Source organism: Loxodonta africana, chromosome 10 (assembly GCF_030014295.1).
Source record: "Loxodonta africana isolate mLoxAfr1 chromosome 10, mLoxAfr1.hap2, whole genome shotgun sequence".
In the NCBI taxonomy this organism is placed as follows: domain Eukaryota; kingdom Metazoa; phylum Chordata; class Mammalia; order Proboscidea; family Elephantidae; genus Loxodonta; species Loxodonta africana.
Window position 1 is genome coordinate 15,836,189 of NC_087351.1, and position 21,165 is coordinate 15,857,353.

Here is a 21,165-nt window from a genome sequence, read left to right on the forward strand (position 1 = left end):
CAGCAGCCTCTGCCTTCAGTAAGTCATGGAATACAGACAACAACAAGGAGGGGGAAGACAAGTTCTGTTTCTCACAGGCCTGAGGAAAGAACATTGAATTGGCCACAACTCCCAAATACCATTGGTCCCAGCCACCCTTTCTGGCCCTGTGAGGCAGTATGCCCTGATTCTTCCAGATAAGCACTGTCCAAGGGAACTTGTGGGACTAAATCTGGATGATTCTTCCTCAGAAGACCCCAGTGCTCCATTAGCAACCCAGAGGCCAGCCCATCCTACCATGTCTTTCAATCCTGGTTGCTTCCCAAGTACCTCTGGTGAGCTGTCCTCTTCGAATGCGTCTCCACTGCATTCTACTCCTTTCTTCTGACCTATTCTCTCACTCTTTGCCTCTGTCAGACCATTCTTTCGTGTCCTCTGAATGTTTTGTGTAATTAATAATAATGATAACATCTAACACTTGCATAGTGCATACTGTGTGCCAGGGACTGCTCTAAGCATTGTACATGTATCACTCGTGTTGACTCATTTAATCCTCACAGTGCCCCTAGGGGGTAAGCATTATTATCTCTATTTTACAGATGGTGAAACAGACACAGAGAGGGTAAATCACCCAGCTAGAAAGTGATAGACTTCTCGCCCCAACCAAGATAAACACACACACACACACACACACACACACACACACGGACCCATCATATTCAAACTGGTGAAAACCAAAGTTAAAGAGAAAATCTTGAAAAGAGAAAAAAAGACACATTACACACAGAAGCACAGAGAAGAATTACAGCAGACTTCTTGTCAGAAACTATGCAGTCCCAAAACAGTGCAGTCACATTCTTCAAGTGCTGTTAAAAAAAAAAAAAACAAAAAACTCTATCAGAATATTATGCCTAGAAAATATATCTTGTAAAAAATAAGAAAAAGATTTTTTCCCCCAGATAAACAAAAACCGAGAGAACTAAGTACTAGCAAGGCTGCACTACAGGAAGCGTTAAGAGAAATTCTTCAGACAGAAAGTGTGTAATACTAGACGGAGCTGCAGAAAGAAATGAAGATCTTCAGAAATGGTTAAAATGAAGACAAATATTAAAGGTTTTTTTATTTTTAATTACTCTAAATATCAAGTGACTGCTGAAAGCAAAAATCGTAGCAATGCATTTTATACATTTATAATATATAATAAAAGTTTACAGTATACATAAAAGTTTATTTTATATATATACATACATATATATACACATATATGTATAAGGTTGGGGAGAGGAATTTGGAGTGTATTGTAAGATTCTAATACTACATGTGAAGTGGTATAATATTATCTTGAAACTAAACTGTGAGTAATTAAGGATGTGTATGGTAAACAACAAAACAACAAATCTGTCTTGGAAAAAGTACACCCAGAATGTGTCTTAGAAGCAATGATGGTGAGACTTCATCTCACGTACTTCGGACATGTTATCAGAGGGATCAGTCCCTGGAGAAGGACATCATGCTTGGTAAAGTAGAGGGTCAGGGAAAAAGAGGGACACCCTCCAACAAGATGGATTGACACAGTGGCTGCAACAATGGTATCAAGCATAAAAACGATTGTGTGGATGGCGCAGGACCAGGCAGTGTTTTGTTCTTTTGTGCATAGGGTCCCTATGGGTTGGAACTGACTCGATGACATCTAACAACAACAACAGTAAACATAGAGCAGCCATTAAATATTTTAAAAGATAGATAAATAATAAGCCAATAATGGATATAAAATAGAATCATAGAAAAAATTAACCCAAAAACAGGAAGATAGAGAGGAAAAAAGTAATAAAATAGTTGGAACAACTAGGAAACAACTAGAAATATGGTAGATTTTAATCAATAATTACATTAAATGTAAATGATCTAAATACAACAATTAGAAGACAGATATTCAGATTGGTTAAAAAAGCAAGAGCTGATTATATGCTATCTGTAAGAAAGGTATTTTAAATATAAAGACATAAATAGGCTAAAAATAATTCCTATTGTTATCTGTCAGATTAATTAAAAGCATTTCCTAGTATCCTCTTCATGTTTTTAAAACATTTTTAGCTGCAAACTGAAACCAAGAAGAAATTAAAAATGTCATTCTACGTTAAGTAGTTGTCAGTTCTTTTACTATGGGCTTAATATTTATTAATTTGCTTAGACTTTCTTCTTGCATCACATGGTGTTTGCTGAGTGTGAATGTTCCTTTGCCCTTCTAATCCTTATTGATTCTGATTCACTTTGGCTCACCTCTTGGTACAGTACGTCCTCTTAGCATCTTCCTTGTAATTTAACATTGTCAAATTTTGCATTTTCTTTTTTCAAGTTTCAGTTTTTAGAATGTTCTGGGTGGTTTGTTATATTTCTGTAAAACCATCATTAGTAATCTCTTTACAACCATAGTCTCTGAGGAAGCTGGTAGTTTTTAAAGGGAAATGTATCTGGATTTCTGAGGATTCACAGACAAACTTTCTTCTAGAGTTCTCCAGAGTATCTTTCTCATTTTGCTTATTAGTCTTCTTCGTGCACCAGGCTTGGATTGTTGCTGTCAAAGATGCAAAGTCTATGAACCAGTTAAAAAGAACAGCCACAGCCAAAACTTTGCAGAGGCAAAATTAGTTAGGAAAAAAAATTTGGGTGGTTCCGAATAATCTGTGAAGTGCTAAATGTGAGTTGTGGTTAATTCTACAAAGTATAATATCAATTATACTTTGACCATCAAGTATGCTGTGTAACTCTCTCTATTTGTATTTTAGACTAGGAGAATGGCAGAGTTACAGCAGCCCCAGGGAGAGTAGGTTTGTATCAAGGCCATCACCCTCTGCCTCTTACGTGTTGACTGTATGTGCTGGGAGTTTGTATTACTTGTGCTGTGGTGTGCACATCTCTGGCACCAAGACTTGTCATGGAATCCAGCATTAGAAAGTTTAATGGAAATACACAGAGAGGAAGAATGGGTACAGAGCGCAAATCATTTCCAAGGGGGATTAGGTGATTTAAAACATCATTTCTTAAGTAAAAAGTACCTAGAGGTTGAAGAACTGGTTACTTAAGTGTATACTGAGATAAACTTAGTATGCCTTGCAAACCATCTGACGTGCTAATGAGATTAAATAATCAACTATATAATTTAATTGCTTTATTGCAATTAAATTATATAGTTGATTATTGCTGTGTATGTATTTGTGTATATGTGTGTATATGCATACTCATGTGCTTAGGAATTTATATATGCATATACATAAATATATATGTATATGTATACACAGGCACACACACATTATATCCTTTTATGTGTGACCAATTCAGATATGGAGTGTTGGATGCTCTTCTCCTAATATTTTGGTCCAATTCCTATTCTTAGAGCCAAATGAGCCAGTTTTAAGTGAGGAGAGAAAGCAGGGGTTTAGAGAATGGGAAGAATATAAGCTTCATTAGTTTCAGATTCATAATAGCAAAGGCTTCAGATGCTGCCCAGAGTCTCATGAATAAGTGGAAGTAAAGTGTAATTATGTTGTTGTTGTTATATGCATTGAGTCAGTTCTGATTCGTAGCAACTCTATAGGAGAGAAAGAACTGCCCCATAGGGTTTCCAGGGAGCGCCTGATAGATTCCAACTGCCGACCTTTTGGTTTAGCAGCCAAACTTTTACCCACTGCGCCATTAGGGCTCCAAGTGTAATTATAGCAGTCTCAATTTTTTTTATACTAGATCATGGAAAACAAGCCTCCTCACTCACAATTGTGAACATACTAATAAAATGTTCATTATATGGCTGATATATTTTCTAAGATGATATCTCTGGTACTCTGTCCTACAGCCAGAAATTTTAACTCGAATTATTATTATATTTTACCAACACGTGTACTGCTAACGTATGATTTTTTTTTTTTAAACAATAAAAAAGTATGCTGTGATGGTTAATATTATGTGTCAACTTGGCTAGGCCATGATTCTCAGAGGCTTGGCAGACATTATGTAATCATCCTCCATTTTGTAATCTAATATGGGCAGCCAGTCAGTTGGAAGGGAAGTTTCCTTGGGGGTGTGGCCTGCATCCAGTATATATGGATGTTCTGGCAAACAGTTGGCTGTTAAACCGAAATGTTGGCAGTTTTAACCCACCCAGGGCCTCTGGGGTAGAAAGACGTGGCAGTCTGTTCTTACAAAGATTCCAAAAACAAACAAAAACCAAACCTGTTGCCTTTGAGTTGATTCTAACTTGGCAGTTCTATCTACTCTGTCACACAGGGTCGCTATGAGTTGAAAATCGACTCTACGGCACCCGATGACAATAACAGCAAATTGTTTATACTCAGATAAGACTGAATCATCCGATGTGATAGTATTTTGCCTGAAATTAAATAACAAAATCTGCCACATCATCTAGACTTTTTGATATGTACATAAGTGATTTAATGAATCGACAATGTAATAGTATTTAAGTATTTAAATAAAATTCTTTGAAATCAGCTCTCAAAGGTGATTTTTAATTTTTTTTAACTCTATTTTCTTTCTTTCTTTTTTGTCTTTTTATTTAAAAAAAAATTTTTTTTTTTTTGCATACCTGGCCAGGAAACTTCATGGTGTTATGGTCAACTTGCCGCACAACCGTGTTCAAATCTGTCACCAACAGGTTCATTAAAAACCTGACCTGCTCGGGGATTTGTGCCAACCTGGTCTGCGTGCCCTTTGACATCATCCTCAGCACCAGCCCTCACTGCTGCTGGTGGATCTACACCATGCTCTTCTGCAAGGTCGTCAAATTTTTGCACAAAGTCTTCTGTTCTGTGACTATCCTCAGCTTCCCTGCCATTGCTTTGGACAGGTAAGATCAAGTAGCCAGGGGCCCTGCCTTTTCCTTCCTTCCTATCGAAAAATTAGCATCGTGAAGCAAATGGTGAGTAGTCAGTGTTCTACATACTGGTTTTTAGTTGGCTTGTGGTCAGCAAAGGAGGATGAATCCCTGAAACAGATGCTTCACAAAAGACAGGCTGATACAACAGCAGCCACAGAAAACAGGACCCCCAAGAAAAGACCTGGGGATGGGGGATTACCTCATGAAGATGCTGGGGCAGAGCTACTGGATCGTGATGCGGTTACAGCTTGCTTGGAATTGGTGGCCTTTTGTATTGCAGGTTATAGTAGATGCTCATCTGATTTGCTAACTCCGCAGTTAGGACTCTTTGATGCAGGATGAAACCATTTCTGGGAGAACAAGGGAATGATCCAGTGATTGCTTAATGACTAAACACTCCAGGTGGACCTGGCCAGATAACAGCAGAATTCCTCTGGAGGATTTATTTTCGTGGCCTCACATTGTGGTGGCTGTTTCCTCTTCTTGCCCTCTTGAAAAGGATGTTCGCTTGGAAATGAAATCTTATACCCTAGCTAATTTATATTTATGTTTATTTGTATATATTATTGTTATTGTAAGGTACTGTTGAGTCAGCTACAACTCATAGCAACCTTGTGAATAACAACAAAATGCTGCCTGGTCCTGTACAATCCTCATAAACATTACTATGTTTGAGCCCACTGTTGCAGTTACTGTGTCAATCCATCTCTTTGAGGGTCTTCCTTTTTTTCACTGACGCTCTACTTTACCAAGCATGATGTCCTTCTCCAGGGACTGGTCCCTCTTGATGGCATGTCCAAAGTACGTGAGACGAAGTCTTGCCACCCTCACTTCTAAGGAGCATTCTGGCTGTACTTCTTCCAAGACAGATTTGTTCATTCTTCTTTTAGTCCATAGTATATTCAATATTCTTTGCCAACACAACAATTCAAATGCATCAGTCCTTCTTCAGTCCAGCTTTCACATGCACATGAGGTGACGGAAAATACCATGGCTTGGGTCAGGCACACTTTAGTCCTCAAAGTGACATCTTTGCTTTTTAACACTTTAAAGAGGTCTTTTGCAGCATATATGCCCAATGCAATACATCATTTGATTTCTTGACAGTTGCTTCCAAGGGCATTGATTGTAGATATAAGGAGAATGAAATCCTTGACAGCTTCAATTTTTTCACCATCTGTTAGTTTCTCCTACTGTGGTGGCTTGGGTCGTGCTGGAAGCTATACCATTGGTATCTCAAATGCCAGTAGGGTTACCCAGTGTGGACAGGTTTTAGTGGCACTTCCAGACTAAGACAGACTAGGGAAAAGGCCTGGCAATCTGCTTCCGAAAATTAACCAATGAAAATCTTATTGATATATATTATTATGTTATATGTAATACATAAATGCTTACACATTTTATATTATTATATATTATGTATTATTATATGAAGGCGCCTTGGTGGCGCAGTGGTTAAGTGCTTGGCTGCTCACCAAAAGGTTGGTGGTTAGAACCCTGCATAAATGGAAAAACATACCGTGCTCATGGATAGGAAGACTTAGCTTCGTGAAAATGTCAGTCCCAATCCAAATTCCAACAGCATTCTTTAACGAGATGGAGAAACTAATCACCAACTTTATATGGAAAGGAAAGAGGCCCAGATAAGTAAAGCATTATTGAAGAAGAACAAAGTAGGAGGCCTCACACTGCCCGATCTTGGAACCTCCTATCCAGCCACGGTAGTCAAAACAGCCTGGTAGTGGTACAACAGACACATAGACCAATGAAACATTATGAACGTGGATGTAAATCCATCCAGCTAGGCAGCTGATACTTGACAAAGGGCCAAAGTTCATTAACAAATAGTGCTGGCATAACCGTATGTCCATCTTTAAAAAAAAGAAACAGGATCCATACCTCACACCATACACAAAAACTAACTCAAAATGGATCAAAGACCCTGCCAATACTGAAACTAATCAAAAGAACAGAAGACAATAAATATTTGAGAGGTTGTGGGGAGAGTGGAAATCTTATGCACTGCTGGTAAAAATGTAAAGTGGTACAACCAGTATGGAAATGGTATGGAGCCTCCTTAAAAAGTTAGAAATAACTGTTTTGTAAAACAGTATGGAGCTTCCTTAAAAAGCTAGAAAAAGAAATACCATACAATCCAGAAATCTCATTCCTAGGAATATATCCTAGAGAAATAAGAGCCATTGAATAGACGTATATGTATACTCATGTTCATGGCAGCATTATTCACAATAGCAAAAAGATGGAAACAATCTAAATTCCCATCAACAGGTGAATGGATAAACTGTGGTACATACACACAATGGAATACTATGCAACCGTAAAGAATAATGATGAATCTGGAAAACATCTCACAACATGGATGAATCTGGAGGGCATTACACTGAGTAAAATAAGTCAATCACAAAAGGACAAATGCTGTATGAGACAACTATTATAAAAATTCATGAAAAGGTTTGCACATAGAAAAAATCTTTGATGGTTACGAGGAAGGGGAGGAAAAAACACTAACTAGACAATAGCTAAGTGGTAACTTTGATGAAGGTTAAGACAGTATACAGTACTGGGGAAGACAGCATAACTTGACCAAGGCAAAGTCATAGAAGCATCAGAGACACAGCCAGAACCCCCTGAGGGACTAAGTTACTGGGCTGAGGGCTGGGGACCATAGTCTTGGGGGGACATCTAGCTCAATTGGTATAACATAGCTTATAAAGAAAATGTTCTCCATCCGACTTTGGTGAGTAGCATCTGGGGTTTTAAAAGCTTGTGAGTGGCCATCTAAAATACATCTACTGGACCCACCCCATCTGGAGCAAGGGAGAATGAAGAAAACCAGACATAAGGGAAAGATTAGTCCAAAGAACTAATGGACCACAACTACCACAGACTCTACCAGACTGAGTCCAGCACAACTAGATGGTACCCAGCTACCACCACTGACTGCTCTGACAGGGATCACAATAGAGGGTCCAAGACAGAGCAGGAGAAAAACCTAGAACAAAATTCAAACTAAAAAAAAGACCAGACTTACTGGTCTGACAGAGCTTGGAGAAACCCCAAGAATATGTCCCATGTACACCCTTTTAACTCAGTACTGAAGTCATTCCTGAGGTTCACCCTTCAGCCAAAGATTAGACAGGTCTGTAAAACAAACAATAACGCACGTAGTTCAACCATGTATAGGAGATTAAATGGGCATGCCGGCCCATCGCCAAGGACAAGAAAGCAGGAGGGGACAGGAAAGCTGGACAAATGGAAATGCGGAACCGAAGGTCGAGATGCACCAGAATGTGGAAATTACGGAACAGTATCATTAGCATCACACACAAGTAAAATTTTGTTGAAGATCATTAAAAAACGATTGCAGCAATTCATCATCAGGGAGGTGCCAGAAATCCAAGCTGGATTCAGGAGAGGATGTGGAACAAAGGATATTATTGCTGATGTCAGATGGATCCTGGCTGAAAGCAGAGAATACCAGAAAGATGTTTACCTGTGTTTTATTGACTATGCAAAGGCATTCAACTGTGTGGATCATAAAAAATTATGGATAACATTGCGAAGAATGGGAATTCCAGAACACTTAATTGTACTCGTGAGGAACCTGTACTTAGACCAAGAGGCAGTCATGCTAACAGAACAAGGGGATACTTCGTGGTTTAAAGTCAGAAAAGGTGTGTGTCAGTGTTGTATCCTTTCACCATATTTATTCAGTCTGTATGCTGAGCAAATAATCCAAGAAGCTGGACTATGAAGAAGAATGAGGGATCAGGATTGGAGGAAGACTCATTAATTACCTGCGTTATGGAGATGACACAACCTTGCTTGCTGAAAGTGAAGAGAACTTGAAGCACTTACTCATAAAGATCAAAGACCACAGCCTTCAGTATGGATTACACCTCAACATAAAGAAAACAAAAATCCTTACAACTGGACTAATAAACAACATCATGATAAATGGAGAAAATATTGAAGTTGCCAAGTATTTCATTTTACTTGGATCCACAATCAACGCCCGTGGAGGCATTAGTCAAGAAATCAAAAGACACTTTGCATTAGCAAATCCGCTGCAAAAGATCTCTTTAAAGTATTGAAAAGCAAAGATGTCACTTTAAGGACTAAGGTGTGCCTGACCCAAGCCATGGTGTTTTCAATAGCCTCGTATGCATGTGAAAGCTGCACAGTGGATAAGGCAGACTGAGGAAGAATTGACACCTTTGAAGAATTGACACCTTTGAATTATGGTGTTGGTGGAAGAGTATCATATACCATAGTTTTGGGTGCAGCAGCTACTCAGGTCAGTGTTGAGGGAACTTTCTCAGGTTTGAAATTCATCTTGCGAGACAACAGGGCTAGCTTAAGTGAAAAAGTATTAGAAGACATTCTTTTAATTAGGAGTAATTATGGTTTATTGAAATGATATATTCTTAATGAATGGTATAATTATATATGAATTAAATCCATATTTGTAATAAAATGTTTTATGTAATGTTATGGCAATTCTTCAGCTTAGAACTGGGGTGAATATTGAAGTATTAGATATTTTTTAAGAAAGCTAGAAATGGAAATACCATAAGATCCAGCAAACCTACTCCTAGGAATATATCCTAAAGAAATAACAGCCATCACCCGAATAGACACATGCACACCCGTGTTCATCGCAGCATTATTCAAGTACAAAAAGAACGAAACAACCTAAGTGCCCATCAACAGATGAATGAACAAGTTACGGTACATACACACAATGGAATACTACGCAACAATAAAGAACAATATGAATCTGCAAAACATCTCACAACATGGATCAATCTGGAGGGCATTATGTTGAGTGAAATAAGTCAGTCACAAAAGGGCAAATATTGTATGAGACCACTATTATAAAAATCTAAGAAAAGGTTTACACACAGAAAAAAACAATATTTGGTGGTTACGAGGGAGGAAGGGGTTGGAGAGGGGGAATCACTAACTAGGTAGTAGACAAGTATTAACTTTGGAGAAGGGAAAGACACACAATATAGAGAAAGTCAGTACAACTTGACCAAAGCAATGCCATAGAAGCCTACTAGACATATCCAAACACCCTGAGGTGTTTATTGAGGCTGAGGGCTGGGGACTGTGGTTTTGGGGGACATCTAGGTCAATTGACATTAACATAGTTCGTAAAGAAAATGTTCTACATCCTACTTTGGTGAGTAGCACCTGGGGGTCTTAAAAGCTTGTGAGCAGCCATCTAAGGTGCATATCATTGGTCCCATCTCATCCAGAGCAAGGAAGAATGAAGAAAACCAAAGACGCAAGGAAAATATTAGTCCAAAGGCCTAATGGACCACTTGAACCACTGCCTCCACCAGCCTGAGCCCAGAAGAACTAGATGGTGCCCGGCTACCACCACTGACTGTTCTGACAGGGATTTTCTGAACAGAACAGGAGGAAAATGTAGAACAAAATTCAAATTCACAAAACAAACAAACAAACAAAAAAAAACCCAGAAAGACCAGACTGGACTGACAGAGACTGGGGGAACTTCCAAGACTATGGCCCTGGACACCCTGCTAACTCAGAACTGAAGTGATTGCCGAAGTCGACTTTTCAGACAAAGATTAGACAGGCCTAGAAAACAAACAATAACACATGTGAGGAAGGTGCTTCTTAGTTCAGTCAAATATACAAGACCCAATGGGCAGCTCCTGCCCAAAAGCAAGACGAGAAGGCAGGAAGTGACAGGAAAACTGGATAAACGGACACAGGGATCCTGGGGTGGAAAGGGGGACAGTGCTGTCACATTGCGGGCATTGCAACCGATGTCACAAAACAATATGTGTATAAATTTTTGAATGAGAAAGTAACTGGAGCTGTAAACTTTCACCTGAAGCACAATAAAATAATAATAAGAAGAATCAGTGAATTATTCATGACCCATGATTGGACTGTTGCTGTTGATAGCTGCTATCTAGTCGGCTCTGATTCGCGGGAACCTTATGTATAACAGAACGAAATGTCGCTTGGTCCTGTGCCATCTTCACGATCATCGGTGTGCTTGAGTTCATTCTTGCGGCCACTGTGTATTTTGAGTGCCTTCCAACCTAGGGGGCTCATCTTCCAGCAATACATCGAATGATATTCTGTTGTGATCCATAGGATTTTCATTGGCTAATTTTTGGAAATAGATCACTAGGCCTTTCTTCCTAGTCTGTCTTAGTGTGAAAGCCCCACTGAAACTTGTCCACCATGGTGACCCTGTTGGTATTTGTAATGCTGGTGGCATACCTTCCAGCATCATAGCAACACGAAAGTCATCACAGTACTACAGACTGACAGTGGGGCGGAGGAGGAGGAAATGGAGCCTGGGGTGCATAGTTGGATGTGATTGTTGTCGTTAGTGCCTTAGAGGCAGTTCCAACTCACGGCGATCCCATGTGTTACAGAGTAGAACTGCTTCGTAGGGTTTCTTGGGTGTAATCTGGAGGCAAGCAGATTGCCAAACCTTTTTCTCTGAGGTACCTCTGGGTGGCTTTGAACCGCCAACCTTTACATTAGCAGTGGAGCATAAACTGTTTGTGCCACCTAGAGACCTTGGGTAATTGAAGGTTGTACAAACATTTGTCCCTTTTTCTCTAGGCTTTTCTTCTGATTGGCACATTTCTTCCTTAGATATATTGATGCCTGTAATCAGTTTACCACCAAATCTTGCTCAGAGCCACACCAGCTCGTTGGAAGGCGCTAGAAACTCAAACATCCACCTGGGCAGTAGGGCAGGTGGCAAAGTGAGGGACTGTGGCATGCTGGGAGGCCATCATTCACCAAAAAAAAAAAAAAAAATGGCCATTGAGTCAGTTCTGATTCATAGTGACACTATGTTGCTAATTAGCACTGTGGGTATGTGGACCCCAGGGGGCAGGACTGTAATTTTTAGAAGAGATTTCAGAAAACCAAGATTTTATCATTTTTAAATGTTGGAAATTAATTTTCATTAAAAAAAAAAATGTGGACCACCCAAATAATTTCAGGAAGCTAAACATGGGCCATGAGATGCCAATTTGCCTTTTTTACACAACTTTGCATGTTTCTTCTGTTGTTCCATGAGAGGTCTTTGAATATCTGGCAAGCGCCACTGCACAGCACAAGAATATAACAATGAAAAGTCAGAGTCCCTTTCCTCACATTTATACCCCAGTGTTGTTGTTAGGTGCTGTCTAGTCAGTTCTGACTCACAGTGACCCTGTGTACCACAGAACCAAACACTGCCTGGTCCTGCGTTATCCTTACAGTCGTTGTTATGCTTGAGCCCATTATTGCAGCCACTGTGTCAATCCACCTTGTTGAGGGTCTTCCTCTTTTCTGTTGACCCTGCACTCTGTCAAGCATGTTGTCCTACTCCAGGGACTGATCCCTCCTGACAACATGTCCAAAGTATGTAAGACGCAGTCTCACTATCCTTGCTTCTAAGGAGCATTCTGGTTGTACTTCTTCCAAGACAGATTTGTTCGTTCTTTTGGCAGTCCATGGTATACTCAATATTCTTTGCCAGCACCACAATTCAGAGGTGTCAGTCCCCCCAGTAAGCTCTCTAATCCATTTTCTATTGAACCATTTTGTGTTCATGGTGGCTGTCCTTCCGATTGCCCCTTAAATCACATGCTCTGATGACATCTTAAGTCTTCAGTTTTACTGTGGACTTTTCTTTCCTTTAAAAAAAAAAAAGTTTTAAACAGGTTTATTAAGATGTAATTTACACACCATAAAATTCACCCATTTTGAGTGTATACTTAAATGAATTTTATTATACTTAATAGAGTTTACAGCCATCATCACAATCTAATTTTGGAACAATCCTTTCACCCTGAAATAAAACCTCATGCTGATTTATAGTAATTCCCCATCCTAACCCTAAACCCCCAAAACAAAACTAGTTGCCCTTGACTTGATTCTGACACAGGCAACCCTATGTGTGCAGAGTAGAACTGTGCTCCCTAGGATTTTCATGGCTATGACCTTCCAGAAGGATATTACCAGGCCTGGCTTTCAAGGCACCTCTGAGTGGGCTCAAACTGCCCACCTTTCGGTTAGTAGCCGAGCGCTTAACTGTTTGTGCCACCTGGGGACACCTATCCTACCCCTAGCACTAGATGACCGTTGATCTGCTTACTGGCTCCATACGTTTGCCTTTTTTTTTTTTTTTAACATTTCATATAAATGGTACCATGCAATTTGTAGGATTTCCAAGGAGTGGCTGGTGGATTCAAACTGCCGACATTCTGGTTAGGAACTGTAGCTCTTAACCACTGTGCCACCTGGACTCCGTATCAGCACTTAGCTACTTTTTTTAATGACAACATAATATTCCATTGTATGGGTATACCACATTTTATCTGTTTAGGAGGTGATAGACATTTAGGTTTATTCCATGTTTTGCCTGTTGTGAATAATATTGCTATGAATCCTGAAAGTCTTTTAGTAGAATTCAATAAGAATGGGAACACATTATTCTGAACACTTGGCTGTTGTGCCTGGAAATGAAATGATAATCTCTGTGGGGATATTTCTGGGCCCTTAGTCTCAGACAAGAAACTATGCAAACAATAAAATATCCTTATTTTCTTTCCATCAGAAAAACTTGTGTTTTTGCCATCAATGAAAAAAAAAGTATAGAAGCCCTTTCTGTAGAAAAACAAGGCTGGTAAACGCCTAGTTCATTATTCAGAGATACAAAATTACTTGCAAGATATGCACATAAAAAATAAGGAAGAACAATCTTGCAGTAGTCTTCCTCCTTTCACTCCTTTTCGCCGATACTTTATTTCATGGCACCAAGTCAACGTGGTAATCGGGAAGCCACCTGCACTTCTTGCACCATCTTCTAGAGATGTACACACTGACGAATTTATTTGTAATGAGCCTGCTTGTGTTGCAGTCTATTTCCCAACATGTAACGGAATTAGAAATCTACGGAAGCCTGGGTTTGTTACATGTCAGTGGGCAAACGGACTCCTGGGCATGTGCTTTTGTCTGGGTGCAAGGCCATCAGCTCATTGTATTTATACAGCTGCTGTTAGAATAGTTTAGAGCAAGGAAAAAAACTTTTGAGAACATGCATAACTCATACATTTCTCTCTCCCTCTCCTTTCCCTCCCAGAAAGAGCTAGCTCTAGAACACATTTCACCATGCTCCATCCATCCCTGATCATCCATGATCGCTGCTATGCGTACACAGCATCTCCCTCAGCCTGGAACACTCCCCAGCTGTTCCCTGCCAAACTGACCACTGTGCCGCCTTCTCTCTGATCTTTTCCCAGGTAGCTTTAGGTCAGTGGCGTCACTAGAGGGGTGTGGGGGGGTGTGTCCCACACTGGGTGATACCGTCAGAGGGGTGACACCAAAATGACTTGTCTATAACATTTTATGCAGCGTTTCAGCAGAAATTTATTTTTTTAATAAAAATATCCCTGTACTTAGTTACAACAACAAAAACATTTTTTCTAAGTCCAACTTACATGTATCAATATACCTGCAAAGCTAAAACTCTGTGCTAATTTACTTTTTGAACCTTGGAAACCCTGGTGATGTACTTGTTAAGAGCCACGTCTGCTAACCAGAAGGTCAGCAGTTCGAATCCACCAGGCTCTCCTTGGAAACTCTATGGGGCAGTTGTATTCTGTCTTATGGGGTCACTATGAGTCGGAATCAACTCCATGGCAAAGTGTTTAATGCACGCTGATCAGAGCTGTTATTATTGACCAGTTACAATGACACTTCAAACCACATAGTTTCTTCTGCACGCGCTACAAGCACGTGCTGTTGTTTTCATTGCTGCCAGTGTTTTTATAGATGTTGATTTTATCAAATTTTCCAGTGTGTTAGATACAATATTGTTGTAATCAGTATTTGTGAACCTATATCAATAACTTTTTTGAGGATGAGGTAGTAATTAAATGAAAAGAAGAAGTGATGTACGGGAATTACGACTTACGTTTAACAATACAGAAAACATTACTGAGGACTCTGTATGGTCTGGTACAGGGGGAGGCCCATGGGTGAGGGGTGGGGTGACACCATGAGTTACTGTCCTGGGTGACACCAACCCTAGTGACGCCGTTACCTTAGGTGCTCCCCTTCCTGTACCTGCTTTGTAAATTTAAAAAAAAAGTACTATCGAGTCATTTCCGACTCATAGCGACCCTGAGCAAGGTCCCATAGGGTTTCCTAGGAGCGCCTGGCGGACTTGAGCTGCCGACCATTTGGTTAGCAGCCATAGCACTTAGCTGCTACGCCATCAGGGTTTCCGGTGCTGACCCCCAATAAAGCCATCATCTCTTTGTTTATAATTGTTGGTTTGCACGTCTTTTTACCCTTTGAATTTAGAGACCTTCCCATGTGTCTTTTCATCTTTGTAACCCAGTGCCTAGCACAGTACCTGGCACATAGGTGGTGCTCAGAAATACTTGTTTCAGGAAGGCATGCATGCGTACCTGGTCCCATGAGTGAAGGAATGCAAATAGGGTTGGAAGGTCGACTCCAGCATTAGCTGACTAAAGACTCGTGGGCTGAGCTAATGTGAGGGAACTCACTCATATCTCAGATGGCTAGCAGCAGCCTTTTCCTAACAGATGTGGTTCTAGGGCATCGAGAATTACTCAGTTCCCTCAAATCATTGATGACATTGAAACAAGTTGCTTTTGGAATTCTGTTCAGGTGGTTACAGAGTAAATCAAGTTAAGGCTTGGAGGAAAAAAGTTTCATTTGATTTTAACAAAAATCTAATTGTGCAGGCATTTCAGACCTATTAATTGCCCTTAGGGTAGCTGAGTGATTATCATTGGAACGATGACAATTGAGCAGACATATTTTTGTCAGCCAAGTTGATTTTGTAGAAGGGACTTGAAAGAGTGCATCCTTCATCCTGGGTTCTTCTCCTCTGAGCAGTTTTAAATGCTAATAATAAAACCAAAAACCAAACCCATTGCTGTCGAGTTGATTCCGACTCATAGACTGTGATATGAGTTGGCTTTGGATATGTGTGTAAACAAATTTCTTTCTTTTCATGGCTTTAAAGATCGCCCTAAAGCTTCTAATGCCCATGAAAAATTTTTGCCAGTAACCCACTACCCTTAAATTGCTGTAAAGATGTCTTTACAGCAGATGGAGACATTTTTTATATTGAGGGCAATCTTTGGGATGTAATCCTGGTGACAGTAATTATAAATCTAGACATGCAATGAAATTATTTACTTGTTTTTCTGGTAAAGAAAGAGTCTTGAGAGCCTTGTGAAGACAGGGCTTCTCTGCTAATTTGAAAAGGTCCTTTTTTTTCAGTCGAGTGATGCTTCTCAAATTGTATAGCAAAGTCCTCAAAAGTTTAGGTTTGACTTCCTGAATTCCCCCAGTGGTTCCTTCTGTCTTAGACAGGATAAAAGCACCTGACATTTTTCTTTTCTCTCCTACTGAAAAACCAGACCAGTTCTGTCAAGTCGATTCTAACTCATGGCGACCCCATGTGTTTCAGAGTAGAACTGCACTCCATAGAGTTTTCAATAGCCATGTCCTTTTGAAAGTAGATTGTCAGGACTTTCATCCAAGGTGCCTCTGGGTGAATCTGAACTGCCAACCTTCCAGTTAGTAGCCAAGTGCTAAACCATTTTTGCCACCCAGGGATTTCTTTGGCAATATATTTAGAAAAACAAAATCCATTGCCACCCAGTAGATTCCAACTCATGGTGGCCCCGTGTGTTACAAAGTGGAGTTGTGCTCCACAGGATTTTCCTGGCTGTAATCTTTATGGAAGCAGATCACCAAGCCTGTCTACTGTGATGCTGCTGGGTGGGTTTGAACAGCCAATCTACTAGGTTAGCAGTCTTTTGCAAATCATATATGCCACCCAGGGACCTTTTTGGTGATATAAAACCAAAACAAAAAAAGCCCAAACGTGCTGCTGTTGAGTTGATTCTGACTCACAGCAACCCTATAGGACAAGGTAGAATTGCCCATAGGGTTTTATAGGCTGTAATCTTTATTTTTTTAGTTTTTTTAATCTTTATGGAAGCAGACTGCCACATCTTTCTCCCACGGAGTGGCTGGTGGGTTTGAACTGCTGACCTTTCTGTTAGCGGCTTGGTAACATAACCCATTGCCATCCAGTAGATTTCGACTCATAGCAACCCTATAGGACAGAGTAGAACTGCCCCACTGACAATATCGATCCCCTTAATTTAAAGAATGTTTTTTCCTGTGAAATTAATTTTGTTTGTCTATTTTTCAGGTACTACTCAGTCCTCTATCCACTGGAGAGAAAAATATCTGATGCCAAGTCCCGTGAACTGGTGATGTACATCTGGGCCCATGCAGTAGTGGCCAGCATCCCTGTGTTTGCAGTGACCAATGTGACCGACATCTATGCCATGTCCACCTGCACTGAAGTCTGGAGCTACTCCTTGGGACACCTGGTATATGTGCTGATCTATAACATCACCACGGTCATTGTGCCTGTGGCTGTGGTGTTCCTCTTCTTGATACTGATCCGGCGGGCCCTGAGTGCCAGCCAGAAGAAGAAAGTCATCATAGCAGCGCTCCGGACCCCACAGAACACCATCTCTATCCCCTACGCCTCCCAGCGGGAGGCCGAGCTGCATGCCACCCTGCTCTCTATGGTGATGGTCTTCATCTTATGTAGCGTGCCTTACGCCACCCTGGTCGTCTACCAGACCGTGCTCAACATCCCCAACACTTCCATCTTCTTGCTACTCACTGCCATTTGGCTGCCCAAAGTCTCTCTGTTGGCGAATCCCGTGCTCTTTCTCACTGTGAACAAATCTCTCCGCAAGTGCTTGATGGGAACGCTGGTGCAGCTGCACCACCGGTACAGTCGCCGTAACGTGGTTACTGCAGGGAGCGGGGTGGCTGACATCAGCCTGGAGCCCAGCGTGCGCTCAGGCAGCCAGCTCCTGGAGATGTTCCACATCGGCCAGCAGCAGATTTTTAAGCCCACCGAGGATGAAGAGGAGAGCGAAGCCAAGTACACCGGCTCAGCTGACCTCCAGGCCAAGGAGATACTTTCCACCTGTCTGGAGGTGGAGCGAGGGCCACAGCTTGCGCCCTTTTCACCACCCCCAGAAGACACAATCGACTCTGCATCCGAGGTCGCACCGGCAGCCCCTGTGGAAACTGAGACAGTCCCTGACAAGTATTCCCTGCAGTTTGGCTTCGGGCCTTTCGAGTTGCCTCCGCAGTGGCTCTCAGAGACCCGAAACAGCAAGAAGCGGCTGCTTCCGCCCTTGGGTAACACCCCAGAAGAGCTGATCCAGACAAAGATGCCCAAGGTAGGCAGGGTGGAGCGGAAGATGAGCAGAAACAATAAAGTGAGTGTTTTCCCAAAGGTGGACTCCTAGCAAGGATTGTAAGTTCCTGGGAGCAACAGGGAGCTTCCATGTCCTCCTACTCTCCCTTCACTCTGGCTGTACAATTTGTGTGATCTCATTGCAGGCCAGTATGGGTTGACTCCCTTGTATGGGCCACGTGCTTTAGAATGAAAGAAAAATATATGTAAAATCAAATGTCCTCTTTTTTGAGGGAATATATATATATATATTTACGTCAGTGATACATGTCCTTAGTAAAGTCCGTGTTCCTCTACTGGAGATGAAGCTGAGCAGTTTGGAATAGGTCTTGGGGTGGGTACCCCATGTGCATTTTCTGGGGACTCCTCAGTTCCCTGGGCACAGCAGAGAACACATGGAAAGAAATTCTCCACAAGCTCAGGGGGAACAGGGGCACTGCAAGGGAAGCCCAAGATAATTATGGAGCGGGGTGGCCACAAAGAAAATATGAGAAAGCATTAACACCTTTGGTAACGATCTGACACCTTTTCTCTGGAAGGTCCAGTCATAGGACAGGCAGCTCCTCACAATACCCGTCATCCCTTTCACTGGGATGTAAGCAAGCGATGACTACTCCATCCCTATCTGAAAGACATTGAAATAGGTGTGCCCAGCAATGTAAGGGAGATACTTTGTCCTTGATTATCCTGACATTCTCCTAACCTCAACAGTGATCAGAAAGATACTCCTGCCCCCCTTCTAGTCATGGTATTGGTTGGAAACCACTGCAAGCTCTTCACGATATCCTTCCCCCTTAAATTTTGTTTTCTCAACAAATAAGAGAGAAGCTTAGAGGTGAAGAAAGACTGAGAAACGCCACAGCCCGAGTCTTTCCTCTTCCCCTGTGAAAGGTGCTACAAAAATCAGCATGAGAATACTGCAAAATACTTTCTTATACAGCTTTTGAAATTAAAAGGCTGAGTCCTCTGGAAACATCTAGCTAAAAACACAGAATTAGGAAAGGTAGCTCTGCCCATCAGGCTGAGAATCTGACAAAGATGGCTCTGTTCGGATGAGGACTCCGCAGCCCAGGCACGGTCTCATTTTCAGTCTGTTTATACAGCTGTGGTTCTCTCTTCATTTTGGACAAGAAGGAGGAACAGAACAGGGAGAAATAACCCTGTAAGTTCATTGTAAAATGCCAAGGCAACACCTAGCTTAAGGTGGGCTCTTCGCTTCTGCCTTCCCAGTGACATTTGAGTAGGGGCCAGAGTGACTAGAAGAAGGAGGACGTTGTCCTCAACTCATTAGTCCCTGGTGGTGCTCACAAGTGATTGGAGTCCATATTGGGTGGATTTCACCAAATTGAATTCAAACCACAGATGGCACTTCACTCGAAATGAGGGCAAGTCAAGTGCCAGCGTTACTCCTTTCTTTAGGTATTTGGTTCTTGTCAAGAATTTTTAGGGGCGTCGAAGACCTTTGGTTATTCTCATCGGCAAACTGTCATGTCCCAAAGGCAGTGGAAGGAAGCTCAGTCTACGTGTAGGGAGTTTCCTTTTCCTTTCTTCTCTTGGGTGTGGTGTCTCATGATTCTGAACAAGTGAACCCAAAGGCCCTACCCCGGAAGAGGGAGCACCCTTTCCTCTGTGTTATGTCTCCTCACAGTGTTGTTTGTTCACAGCAGAGACAGGGGACTGCCACGTCCTCACCTGCTGTGTCCTGCCACCTGGACCTTTGTGCATGCCATCTGTAACACCTCGCCCTGGTGGTTAATGTTGTGACCCTTAAGCTTACCTTTCAAAACCTTCACAATTGTTACCTTTATCAGGGGGAAAATGAATCTGTCATAAAATCATGTCTACTTTAGAAGAATCTGTCCAATGTAGCCACTTTCCGATAGTACATATGTACAACTTAATTCTGGTGAGGCATGTTTGGTGGGCATACTTCTTATGTATGTTTGAAGTGGTTGATTGACTTCTAACAGGTATTGCCAGATGTATTTCTATACTCTTTGAAGAATAACATTTTAATAAAAAACTGAAAAGCAGTTTCTGAACTCAAAAAAAGTTGCACAAGCTATTTTTTTTCCTTCTTCTCCCTCCCTCTCAAGTGGCATGCTCTGTGAACCTCTCTTTTCTTATGTGATTGCAAATGAAAGGCATACATTTTTTCCCATAAATGCAGGTACAGCATTACACATTTTCTTGTATTGTTACAACTAAAAGAAAATGAATTACCAAAGGAGCAAACGGGACATTTGGACAATTGGTCCAGGTTGAATTGGTGAGGGACTGCTCAAGGGTCTAGGTGGAGGCACACAGGGAGGAGAGGAGTACAGCTGTCACCAGTCTACCATGTGGGAGGGGCGGTAGCATAATGGTTAGGGCTGTGGACTTGGAAGTCAGATTGCCCATGTCTGCATCCTGGCCCCACCACTGACTGACTAGCTTTGTGACTTTGGGTGGGTGAGATAACCTCCATGTACCTCAGTTTCCTGGCACAGTGGTTAAGAGCTCGGCAGCTAACCAAAAGGTCGGCAGTTAAATCCACCAGCCAACTGCTCCTTGGAAACCCTATGGGGCAGCTCTACTGTGTTGTATAGGGTTGCTATGGGTTGGCATCAGCTTGACGGCAACGGGTTTGGTTTCGTCTTTTTTGGAATGGCGTCAGGAGTGTCTATTCACCCAATTCACATACTTCACCTCTGATTTTAGTCATGTCTGCAGTGGGCACTTTTTGGCTGCTTTCACTCACTTCCCTGAGAACAGCCAAGACCTAGCTTGAGAAAAGCCTTCACTGCTCCACCTCAGGGGGCCCTCAGTGCAGCGGTTAAATGCTAAGCTGCTAACTGAAAGGTTGGTGGTTGGAACCTACCAGCTGATACTTAGGAGAAAGATGTGGCAGTTTGTGTCCGTGAAGATTTACAGCCTTGGAAATCCCATGTCTTAGTCATCTAGTGCTGCT

The 21,165-nt window shown here is 41.6% G+C and overlaps 1 protein-coding gene across 1 annotated transcript in view; it reads left to right on the forward strand.

Moving 5' to 3' along the window:
- GPR176 (G protein-coupled receptor 176) overlaps positions 1 to 20,292 on the forward strand; it is a 134,019-nt gene extending 113,727 nt beyond the window's left edge. The window contains exons 2-3 of the mRNA XM_003418649.4: positions 4,585 to 4,837; positions 17,142 to 20,292. Coding sequence (XP_003418697.1) covers positions 4,585 to 4,837; positions 17,142 to 18,267 — 1,379 coding nt within the window. The 3' untranslated portion in view covers positions 18,268 to 20,292. The remainder of the gene's footprint in view (positions 1 to 4,584; positions 4,838 to 17,141) is intronic.
- The last annotated feature ends 873 nt before the right edge of the window (positions 20,293 to 21,165 follow it).